Source organism: Nyctereutes procyonoides, unplaced genomic scaffold (assembly GCF_905146905.1).
Source record: "Nyctereutes procyonoides isolate TBG_1078 unplaced genomic scaffold, NYPRO_anot_genome, whole genome shotgun sequence".
NCBI lineage: Eukaryota > Metazoa > Chordata > Mammalia > Carnivora > Canidae > Nyctereutes > Nyctereutes procyonoides.
Genome location: NW_026575136.1, coordinates 31960709 through 31972784, shown reverse-complemented (window position 1 = coordinate 31972784; position 12076 = coordinate 31960709). Strand labels below are relative to the sequence as shown.

The 12076-nt window shown below is 37.0% G+C and overlaps 1 protein-coding gene across 4 annotated transcripts in view; it reads left to right on the top strand.

The window, feature by feature from the left end:
* The window catches only part of LOC129495557 (rotatin), a 144807-nt gene that overhangs the window by 120134 nt on the left and 12597 nt on the right, over positions 1–12076 (top strand). For 3 of the 4 annotated variants that reach the window (XM_055303195.1, XM_055303196.1, XM_055303197.1), the window contains 4 exons: positions 4187–4292; positions 5245–5342; positions 6752–6829; positions 10631–10757. In XM_055303195.1, the coding sequence (XP_055159170.1) occupies positions 4187–4292; positions 5245–5342; positions 6752–6829; positions 10631–10757 (409 nt within the window). Of the gene's footprint in view, positions 1–4186; positions 4293–4548; positions 4724–5244; positions 5343–6751; positions 6830–10630; positions 10758–12076 lie in introns of those variants that run through there. The other variant, XM_055303198.1, reaches the window with a different exon arrangement.

Genomic DNA, 12076 nt, shown 5'->3' with positions numbered 1-12076 from the left:
TGCAAGTTTATTTTTTCATAATTCTTGAGGAGGTTTGAGGGTTTGAATATTCTCTTAGAAACTATTCTCTTTTGACATATATGTCTTATGATATTTATCTTTTGACCATAACATATTGAACACATTTGACTTAATGGAGATTTTGCCTTCCCTAGTGGGAAAATATATTTCATTTGCAAATACATGTAAATAATAAGAGTAGTAAAAACTTTCAGTAATAATAAATTTTGCTCATAATTGAGATGTATGTTGATTTAATTTTGCTCTTTATATTTAGTCTGATATTTAAGGATAGTAATGGAAGCAAACAACCTCTTATTTCACATTTTAGGAGATAGGTTTTGTACTAGAGATTAGTGAATGGTGAAGTTCAAGAGTAAATATTTTGGAGAGAAGGCTTATCTATTTGAGATACTGCTGTGACAGTGAATGTTCACTGTAATTTAAAAAAATTATTCTTTATATCAGTGCCTTTTGGAAAGAAAGCAAAGAGTCTTGACCTAGAATACCTAGATCACTTAATGTATAGAAGGGAATAGATCTAAAAAGAGCATAAAATTTAAATAAATTACATTAAGTCCTGATTTTCTTTCTTCCTGTAGTTGATGAAAAAACATGCTGTTTTTTGCTCTATATCCTCTTGATTTATTTTTCCTCTTTCGTGTGTCTACATCACCCAGTAGTAGCTCGTTGTCTGTCATGTCCAACTATCTGACATGGGATCTTAGCCTCTGCCTTCTTGCTCCCAGGCGTCTCACTCTGAGCCATACGCTCCTACTCTGTGCAGATAGATGCTCAAAACAACTTCTCAGCCTGTAATAAGCACTATGTGGAAAATGGTAGGAATCAAATCCTCTACTCTGACCTGTGGTTGAAAAGTATGCAGATTTACTAGATGTTAATCCTGTTTATTTCTCTTTTTTTTTGTTTTTAGTTTTTGTCTTTCATATCAGTTTTTCTATGTATTCATTTTAGAGCGTGAAACATGTTATAAGTTTTGTACCCAACTAGAAGACTTCTGCCTTTTTCCTTTATTTCCATCTTAGAGACAACTACTCATACCTCTTTTAGCTGATTGTTTTATGCTTCCCTAAATGTCTCTAAATAGCATGCTTGTATTTCTCTATCTTAAACATTATCTGTTGACTTGCTGCTTTGGAAAATGAGACTTCAGTTCCCTTTCCAGGCTCCACCCACCTACCTGGCCATAGTGGGCTTTCTTCTTGTTCCCTGCTTTCCTGTATCTTCATGGAGACTAGAGATAAGGCATGTATGGTGGTAAGTCTGAAAATACTGCACACAGTTGAACTGTGCTTCAGACAGTGTCCCTCTTTCTTTGCCTGCCCAACTTCCTTTTTCCTTAGAGGTAACTGTTGTATTATTTTTAAATTTGCTGATTTTCTATTATTACTAGTAAGTTTCGTGCACTTTGCCAGCAATCAGATGTCCTCTCACTGTATTCAAACATGTCAGAACTTAATAAACTTAAGTTTTCTTCTTCTTACATAATTTCTCTTTTCTTTTTTTTCTACTCTTTATTTTGGTTTCTTTTTTCTGGTTAGAGCTTTTCTCACGTATCTGGTAATCTTGGTTGTCTGCTGCATTTGAAACTGGGAGACCTTAAGTTAGATGGAAAGCCCTGCGCATCTGAGTGGAGCCTGTCCAGTACAAGTGGTATGGTGTAAGGGGATTTGGGCACAGCCCTTTGTAGCCTGCCTTCTTGATCTTGTCAAAATCTCCAGAGAAGAATCTTCTCATCTCCTGCCTGGAATGAAAATCCAACTGCCAAGTGTTTTGCCACAAAGTAGGAGGAAGAGAGCTAGGGTCTTAGAAGTCAATTTGCACATGTCACTTAATCCTTCCTGTTTTCAGTGTAATACCCCCACCACAAATATGCCTCATATTTGCCAATTTAGAACCTTTCTAATTTATCCTCTCCAGAGACTAAATTTCCAGGATCTTGCAAGGGGTAGGGGGAGGAAGAATGACTTGTCTGTGCAGAGATTTGTGGGTGGTGGGGAAAACTTGGTCCTCAAACTGCTTTTCAGAGACTTCAAACAATTCTCCTTTGTTCTCACTTCCAGGGGTACCTGGTGCTAAATTTCCTCAGCTCTTTGCAATTCATTGTATGGATAGGGGTGGTATTCTGGGTTCTCAAGCCTGCTGATGCATTTGTTGTTCACCCATGTGCTTTCTAGTTTCCCAGACTTGTCATATGAATCACTGAGTGAGTGTGTTTGTCTGTCTGTCTTGATGTTTAATCCCATTTCTATCATTTCGGTGAGATTTCATGAGGGAATAAAAGACACATTTGTGTGTACAACTGTTTCCTAGAACTCTGACCTCTTTTTTCTGCCTCATTGCTGCGGAGAATAGATGAGTAATATATTTTAGTGAGATCATTTTGGTTTTTCTCAAAACATTAATACATGCAGTTTCAATAAGGGTATGTATATGAGAGTGGTTTTCTTGTTAGTGGTGAAGATTAAGTTTATAGGCAAATTAGGATGCTCATAATTAACTATAATTATAGACCATGCTCCAAATATATTCATTATCCTAAATAATTTTCTGCCTTTTCCCCCCACCTTCTTCATGGTCACATTAGCATGATCTTTATCAAGCATCCCTGGGCCCAGACATGTAGTATCTAACTCATTGGCTAAATAGGTTACCTGCCTGGTTAGAGGCAGCAGTCCAAGTGAGATATTTAAGGTGAAATCACACTGCCCCTGGTGATGGGGCTGGAAGGGCCCCCAATTCTGCAGGCTCCTCCAGTGTTACACTGCCAAGTGTAGGCCAGTCAGGAATAGTGAAGTTGCATCTGTGTATGATATACTGTGTTTTATGTAAAATTTTAGTATTTTGAACTTAGTTTTAATGATGATATTATAAAACTGGATCATTGAGAATTACTGGTAGAAGGAAAAATTATAACTATGAATTATATCTAATATTTATAAGTCATATGAGGTGTTTCTAGTTCTTACACTGGAATTTATGAACCCTCTGAAATTGTAATTAAACTTCATATGTATATACACGTGAGAATCTTATCACAAAAGATTTCACCTGAATGTACTTAAGCCTTTAGAGCTACAGCACCCAGTAAATGAGAAATACAGAGCAGAGAATACACCTTCAAATCATCACAAGGAAGCAAGCACACAAACCCAGGATGTGGGACATTCTGTAGGATGACTGATCTGGTTTATTCAACAACTCAACAACATGAGGGAACAAAATGAAAAACTCTGTTGGGTGGGTTGAGAGGTGTGAGGGATGGCAAGTGCTCTAGATTTAGGAGATATATAGATACGACTTTATTAAGTGCTGATTCCAATAAACCAACTATGAGGAGACATTTTTGAGACGAAAGAGAAAATCTGAATTTGGACTGGATATTAGGTTGATACCAAGATAAATTATTAAATACGTTAAGCATGATAATGGCTTTATGGGCATATATATTAGAATATGACATTATATGATATCTAGTATTGAAATAGTTCAACCAAAAATTTTTAAAAAGAGAATGTTATTCTGTTTTCTTCACTCTTGCACATATTTGAAATTTTTGGTTATGAAAAATTTTTTTAACTTGTAAATATCAAATGTATAAAAGAAACATACCAAAATGTTAGTATTTTCAAAATTACAAGTGATTTTGTTAGTTAAGTAAGTCAACAAAATTAATAAATAATATTTTTTTGAAAAACATGTAATATGACAGATATATGTTACTGTAGAAATGCAAGCTAGAAAGAACCACATCCCCTGAGAAATGGGTATATTTGGTGGAAGTCAAGGGATGGGGATGTGTCTCAAGAAGAAGATAGAAGGAATTTGATGGCAGTTCTATTCAGTTTTCTGAGGGCCCTTTTTAATAAGTTACGTAGATATATGTACATTCCCTGGTGAATTTGAGTAAGTGCACAGTTTTTGCTTTACATGATGAGCCTTTGAGAATGATTGTTGCCTTTTCCATACTGTAAATTTCTTCTACAGTCCTTTTCACACAGAGCATTCTCAATCTCAAATCTTAATGATTTATCAAGTTTCAGTGAATTTCATGGAGTAGTTGAAACCTAGCAATACCTTTTAAAAAGACTACATCTTTTATTCACAATGGTTTTGCTCCAGATTAAGTTTTTCTTCAAGGCAGTTTGATATATATTCTTTGCAGTGCTATGAAGGAAAATCCTCCAAAGATGTCCTGAAAAGAGTTGCTGCAAATACACTGATGTCACTTCTGGCTGTCAGTAGAAGAGCACAGAAACAGGCTTTGAAAGGTAACCATGTGACACATCAACTTTTATGGCATGTTGTCAGGTCATATATTTTACTGCTTATTAATTTTAATTTTCTTTGGATTCAAAATGTAAAGAACTTATAATCTCAGTGATTAAAAAGTTTTTCTCATACAGAAACATAGTAAATATGCATAACTTTTAAAATAAAAAGATTACATATGTATTACTTTTTGAGTAATGATTCTTAATCTAGAGACTATATAAATATTAGGGAAGCTTTTTTTTTTTTTTAAAGATTTTACTTATTTATTTGAGAGACAAAGAGGGAGCGCATGACTGAGGGGAGGAGAAGAGGTAGAGGGAGAAGCAGATTTCCATGCTGAGCAGGGAGCCCGTCGCAGGGCTGGATCCTAGGACCCTGAGATCATGACCTGAGCCGAAATCAAGAGTAGAATGCTTAACTGACTGAGCCACCCAGGTACGCCTATTAGGAAAACTTTAAAAAGTAACACATCACTCAGTTTCATAATACTTAAATATTTGTAACCACAAGCACATATTGCATACTTGAAAAAAACCACAGTCTTGATAGTAGTAACAACGGTGTTAGATGATCCTATATTTTCACATAAATTTCCCTTCCAGAATGTTGTGACTTCTTGTCTGTAACTGGGGGAACACAGGGCTAAGAGTTAAAGAGAATAACATCAACATCAAGTCTGGTAATTTCAATTGTGATTTGCTATTAAAGCAAATTATGCATGCCTCAGAACATAAAGTAGATTTGGGGAGTATCATACTAAATTGAAAACATTGAAATTGTTAAACATTTTAGTTCTCTTTTTCTCTGATCTGTTAATCTCCCACTGAAAATAGCAAAATGAGGTTGGTCAGAAATATACACATTATTTTTTGGAGACTTTGTTATATATGGTTTCAACTTATTTGGGAATGGAATATCCTTTTGATTATTTTGGATTTTATCTTTCAGCCGATCTAATAGACAGCTGCATGGAGCAGATGAAGCACATTAATGCCCAGCTGAACCTAGATTCTCTTAGGCCTGGGAAAGCAACCCTAAAGAAACAGGTAACTGTGAATTCCAGGTATCTGGATGGATGAAGGAGTGACATGGAGACCATCACTCCAGTTTCCTGTGCTTATACATGACATCATATTTGGTAGAAATGTGTATCTGATTTAGAGGAGAGATATAGTTAGATAAATTAATGGGATTTCTACATTAGCAGCTTTGGGCTTGGGCTTGTGTGTGTATATATGACTTAAGTTTCATTTAAAGATCTTAAAATGAGGTTTACGTATTACATGTTTTTGTTACTGTAAACATTTTAGAGTGTGTATATTTCACCAGATAAATTGTTTATACTACAAAAGAAGATATTTTCTCAAAGCAAGCATGGATGCACTAGGAATGAGATATAACTTACTAAGCTTTTCTATGTGCCAAGGAACTGTTCTAAGTATGTCATATTTGTTATCTCATGAACACGCAGGCCAACACAGTCATACAGCTAGGAACTGATAAAGCCAGTAGTTGCTCTGTATCTGGGTGGTTGTAGAGCTGGTATTCCTAATCTCTGTTTATTCCTTCTATGACTTTTGAATGTCTCTTTCTAGTATCGAGTTTACTGGACTCGTGTTCAAAATGCATGCTTATGTAAGCTCAAGATAACACCATTTTTATATAGTACTGATGATAATAATAATTGTTTAAAAAAATAGTCTGCCATACAGGCTTATTGAGAAGATGAATGCATATGTATATAAACTTATACGTAAATATGTATATAGCTAAGGCCATTATAGCAGTGACCTATGTAATAACTTTTGTTGTGTTTTATAAGAAACCAAGAAAACGTCTTATTTAATAATTTTCTTGATGCAGGGGGTTACATGTTTGTTAGTTTCTTTTCTTCTTTTCCTTTTCTTCTCTAGGCAAAGGTTCTTTACTTCATCATTGAGAAAGTCAGCCAACACCTGATATGATTGAAAACCAGTCAGTACCTGCTTCACTTTATTGAGATGAAACATGGAGCCTATTATATATCTCAGTTCCTCCATGCTTGATAGAACAGAAATAGCTTTTTCGTAGCGGATGTGCTTCTTAAGATATGGTCATCTTTTAGGGATCATTAGCTTGTCAGTCCCCTCAGAGTTATGGTGGTCAGGTGCCACGAGAGCATACCTGCATTGTAATGTGACTCAAAGGAGAAGGAATTACTTTATATAAAAAGTTGAATATGGGCAGCCCTGGTGGCTCAGCAGTTTAGTGCTGCCTTCGGCCCAGGATGTGGTCCTGGAGACCCAGGATCGAGTCCCGCATCGGGCCCCCTGTGTGGAGCCTGCTTCTCCCTCTACCTGTGTCTCTGTCTCTCTCATTGTGTGTCTCTCATGAATAAATAAATAAAATCTTTTTTTTAAAAAAAGTTGAATATGCCATTGTGTTCAGATTTTTAAACTGCTTTTTGTTTAAACAGGAGGACGGTTTTATTAAAGAGTTAAGCATTGCCATGCAGCTTCTAAGAAACTGTCTTTATCAAAATGAAGAGTGTAAAGTAAGTAAAACGATGCTTCAAAATTTTGATAGTAATGCTGGCATTAAACTAATTTTTAGGGGATCCCTGGATGGCTCACCGGTTTGGCAACCTGCCTTTGACCCAGGGCATGATCCTGGAGTCGCTGGATCAAGTCCCACATCGGGCTCTCTGCATGGAGCCTGCTTCTCTCTCTGCCTGTGTCTCTGCCTCTCTCTCTGTGTGTCTCTCATGAATAAATAAATGAAATCTTTAAAAAAAAAAAACAGTAATTTTTATATGAGATAATATAGGATGAAGCATGAAAAACTCTTCAGATTTTTTTTTGAAGCATAGCTAATTGGTCCGTAAAGTCATTGTTAATTCATAGAAATGGATGCATCTTGTTATTCTTTAACATTGATGGCATTTCTTGTTTATATCAGCATTTTAACTTTATCCCTGAAACTTCAGGCAGCTAAAGCAAACTTGAGCTTCTTTCTCTATGGTTACACATTTTAGTTGTGTTTTTTACTAAGATGGAGTTAAGTGGTTATGTACATCTTATAAAGCAGAGTTCTTTCAAAGTCCGTTGTCAAGTAGCTGTCTAGGAAATAAGTGGCGGTATCTGTATCCATAAGGAAAAAAGAGTGTCTCCTGTTTGGGTAGAAAATGCTTACTGCTGTCACTGAGCATGGCCCTGTTCACCTTGGGAGGCTTTTCACCTCTTGCTTTACTGGACTCATGTTCAAAATGCATGCTTATGTAAGCTCAAGATAACACCATTTTTATATAGTACTGATGATAATAATTGTTTAAAAAAATAGTCTGCCATACAGGCTTATTGAGAAGATGAATGCATATGTATATAAACTCAGCCCCTTTGCCTGGGAAGTACTGAGGTGTTTTGTTGTGTCTGTGAGCATTGATGCTGTCATTCATTCTCATTCATTTACTTATAATTTTTAAAAAGATTTATTTATTCATTCTGGGAGAGAGGGAGAACGTAAGTACATGAGCAGGGGGAAGGGCATAGGGAAAGAATCTCAAGCAGACTCCCTGCTGAGCAGGGAGCCCGACATAGGGTGCTATCCCAGGACCCTGAGATCATGACCTGAGCCAAAACCAAGAGCTGGCTGTTCAACTGACTCAGCCACCAGGCGCCCCATTGATGCTGTTATTTAAAATACTGTGTTAGTAACTGTTATATAAGATACAGTGTCTTGAGCTCTTTGATTTGCTTTGTCATGGTGATACAACACTTTTGAAGCACCAGCTTTCACACAGAAATACTGTGGAAAATGAATAAAAGAAAGATAAATTATAGGAGCTTCCTTTTTAAAGAAGTTTTTTTTTTTTTGCTTTTACTTGTGATGAAATTGGAAAAAACATTTCTAGAAAATGAACATTTTGAACATACTCCTTAGGCTGTGTTAATTTGTTCATGATGTGTTACTAGCAATTTACATTTCAAAACAAGTTGATGGGAATTAAATGTTTATCAATTTTACTAAAATTCCCAATGTATGAAGTTTTTACTCAAAATGGAGGTGTCATTTACTAAATTTGTGATCCCTTATGCTACATAATGTGCTTGTGACTGGATGCAGTTGATATTAATCCATGACACCTTACACTGGGAATACCCTGGAACGCTTTCCAGGTAGGATCTGCTCATAGAGATTTATGAGATGCTAGCTAGTACTGGTTATAAATATAGTGTTCACATTGGTGTCACATTAGCCATCTATGAAAGTGTAATTTCTCACTAAGGCAAAGCATTTCTACATTTCCAAGTTGTTTAATAAGGAATAAATTTGAAGAGTACTTCGATTACTGTTGAGTATAAATACAGTCCTATGGGGTAAAGATTCTTAATTTCTTTTCCTGTTCCAACTTACCTGTGGAGTATAAGATGCTCCCAGTACTAATCATTGGGTACTCTTATGGTAATTCAACAAGTCATGCATGCCTCCCTTACACCAGCATACACGTGGGACATTAAAGAGTTTCCATACTGGGAAGATGGTGATAGCTGTGAGGTAAATAGAATTGGGCAAGGTTAGAGGTAAGGGATAGGTGGGAGATGATGAGACCCCAGCTGGGGCAGGTGGAGAAGCGAAGGAGGGTAGGGAGATACTGAGGAGAAAAGAGAAATGTAGAATGATTTCCAGGCTCTACTTTAATGCAAGTGCACATGATAGAGCAGAGTGTAGGCATGAGAGAGCGTAATGTTTAGGTTTACACACGTTAATGTGAAGGGTCTTTGGGACATCCAGGGGGGAAGATGGCTGGTAGTCAGTAGATTACAGGGCTCCGGGGTTCTGAGTGGTGATACAGTTTGAGGATATTAGGAATTACCAGTGTAAACTGTTGAAATTCCCCAAAAGGCTGTACATGAAAATATCTGTGGAAACTATAAGAGAAGGCAGATTCTAGCTGGGAAAGGAGTGCCGGAAAGGATTTGAAGATATCCCGGGGTCGAGATGGTATGTGGAAATAAAGAAAAAGCAGACCTTTAACAGGTGCCATGGTGGTCTTGCTAGCACCATTAGGACAGAAAATACATTGAAGTGAGTTGAAGATTCAAGAAGAGATGGGATGTGATGGCAGTAAGAGTACTCTTTCTAGAAGATTGGTCATGAAAAGCAGCATTGATAATTTAGGACATATAGCATTATAAGAAGTTAGTCTGTATGTTTGTTTCTCCTCACATATAACCTGCTTGAACATAAATAGAAGTGATCAACTTGGGGATTTGCTATTAAAGAGACAGGAAGAACAGAACTAATTGATGGATGAAGCTCCCTGAGGAGGGGGTAGGCTGTGTTTCAGAACACAGTTGGACTTCCTGACCTCCAGCAAAAGAGGAACACCTATTCCTTTTTCTGGGCAGGAACAATGGATGGAGACACAGATAAACTAGGTTAACAGAACTGCAGAGTAGAGAAAGAGCTTAGACCTACTTGTTTCTGTTTTCTCAGTAATCATAGGGCTCTCTTCCAGGCTTATGGAAAGTGGGATGAATAATATTGGGAATGATGTCAAAGCTAATGGAGAGGGTTGAACACTAGGAATAACATCTCACTGTCTTCTGCCATTGATGCTGCGTAAAATTGTATAGGATACGTGTATTTATATAAATACCCACGTGTGTGCATATAGGTCTATAAGTTACCTAGTAATTCCTGTTCACTTAAACAATTGCTGCATTTACTGAAAACAGTTAGTATGTATAAATACATAGTCTTTGTAATAAAGACTATGAATTACTTAAGAATTTATTGGTTTAACATATTAACACATATTAATTATTCATATAATTAAATTTTAGTATATTCAAATTATTTACAAACCGTAATCTACTTCTGACCTGTCCACACTTACCAGACACACACACACATATACACACAGAGAAGAGAGAAGGTGGAGGGCAAACTTGAAACTGTTCAGTATGTTTACTTAACCAGAAAATCCCATTTCTTAACCATACTGGAGTATTTATAAGAATTTATTCAGTATAGTGAGATATCACTGTCTTGCTTAATTTACATGTTCAGAAGCTGTTTTTGTAGCATTTCTTACCTAAGTTGTATACTGTGGCCATGTGAGTGTTGAAGGGACTTCCTGAGGCTGGCTGGACTCATGGTCCCAGCAGTCCTGGGCAAGGTGCTGAATCTGTCTGCAGAAATTGTAATGCTAGCTTGAACTAATCAGAACAAAGATGAATTCAGTTTCTGTCTCCTTATGTTGGTAACTTGATTTGTTTTTTTTTGACTTGATTTTAATTTTATATTTTCATATATTCAGACTAATACCGTCCATATTTCCTTTTCACAACAGGAAGCGGCTCTTGAATCTCATCTTGTTCCTGTCTTGCACTCTCTCTGGCCTTGGCTTTTGATGGATGATTCATTGATGCAAATTGCTCTGCAGCTACTTTGTGTCTATACTGCAAATTTTCCAAATGGTAAATAGATCCCCAGCACTGCCTTTCTGTAATATCACTAAAATACTAATTTTATATAATGTTGTTTAAAGTGGACTGGAAAAACAAATATGTATTTTGAATCATTTCTTCTACTTTGGAGTGTATGTTGGTTAGAGCGAAGCTTTCTCAAAGGTATTATAAGATACTTCAGCATGTGTTTGTTGAGATAGGAAGAGTCATTAGATAGCTCAGGGAATAGAGAGGGAGAAACTTGCCTGCTTATATGGCAGTAGGAAAATTTAATAGGAAAATTGAGAGAGTAAAAATTATGATATAAGACGTTAAAAACCGGGAAGGTTAAAACTTTTATAGATTCTAGAGTAAGAGCTGGCATGATAAAAGGTAGCTCTGGATACAGTCTACCTTGTGATAACTGATGTCATTGGGACACCTCTTTCCATTCCTTTAACAGCGGTTTTATTGAGAAGCCACTAAGGGCCACACATTGTTAGAGGCCAGCAGCTAAGAGTGAGCAAAGGCCAGGGTGGAGGTGATTTGAGAAGAGGAGGTGTGTGAAGTAGCTGTTTGAACTGAGGGAAAGCGTGTCCACCTTGGAGGTAAAATAGAATTGCTGACAGTATTCACTTCCCCTTAAAAACTCAGAGTTATACACATAAGATCTTGTCAGCAAGTGTGTGTTCTTACTTCTAGCCACCATTCAGCAGCTCAGCAACTGGGTTCTCCAAATTTTGAACGATATGCAGAGAAAGGACTGGAACTCAAAACAATTCAGAGTCGTTCTAGTCATTACCATGATAGACACCGATCGATTCTGCAATAGACATGGACCTCTACCCCAGCTCTGGTCTGTCCATTCCTGGAGTCCACCCTGCTTGTCTCACCAGCAGAAACTGATGGTGTAGGCAGACCTTCAGGTTCTGGACTCCTGCACTTTCACTCCTGCACAGAATTTTCTTGTCTCCATTCTGTTACTAACTGTCTTGTTCTTCTGTTTGGATGGTCTCCTCTGGCTGCATCCTCCGGCTCACCACCTCCTGACGGCATGATCAGTGCAGTAGAGCTGTCTGTCCAGTGCTGCATCTGTGCTCTATGCTTCTGTCCCCTCCTTCACTCCTTAGCTTAGGGTTAGGGAAGTCAGGAGGGACAAAATCAGCTGCTAAACATTGAGCCAAAGAAACATATTTTAAATCTCTTGAGGCTATAGTCTGTGTTACTCTTATACTTCAAATTGATGTAAGTCTGAGATTGTGGTTAGGTAACTAAATTGAGGAAGAAATTTTATTTTCCTACCTGGTTTGTTTTCAAGCAAAACTGTACCATTTAGTAGATTTGATAGA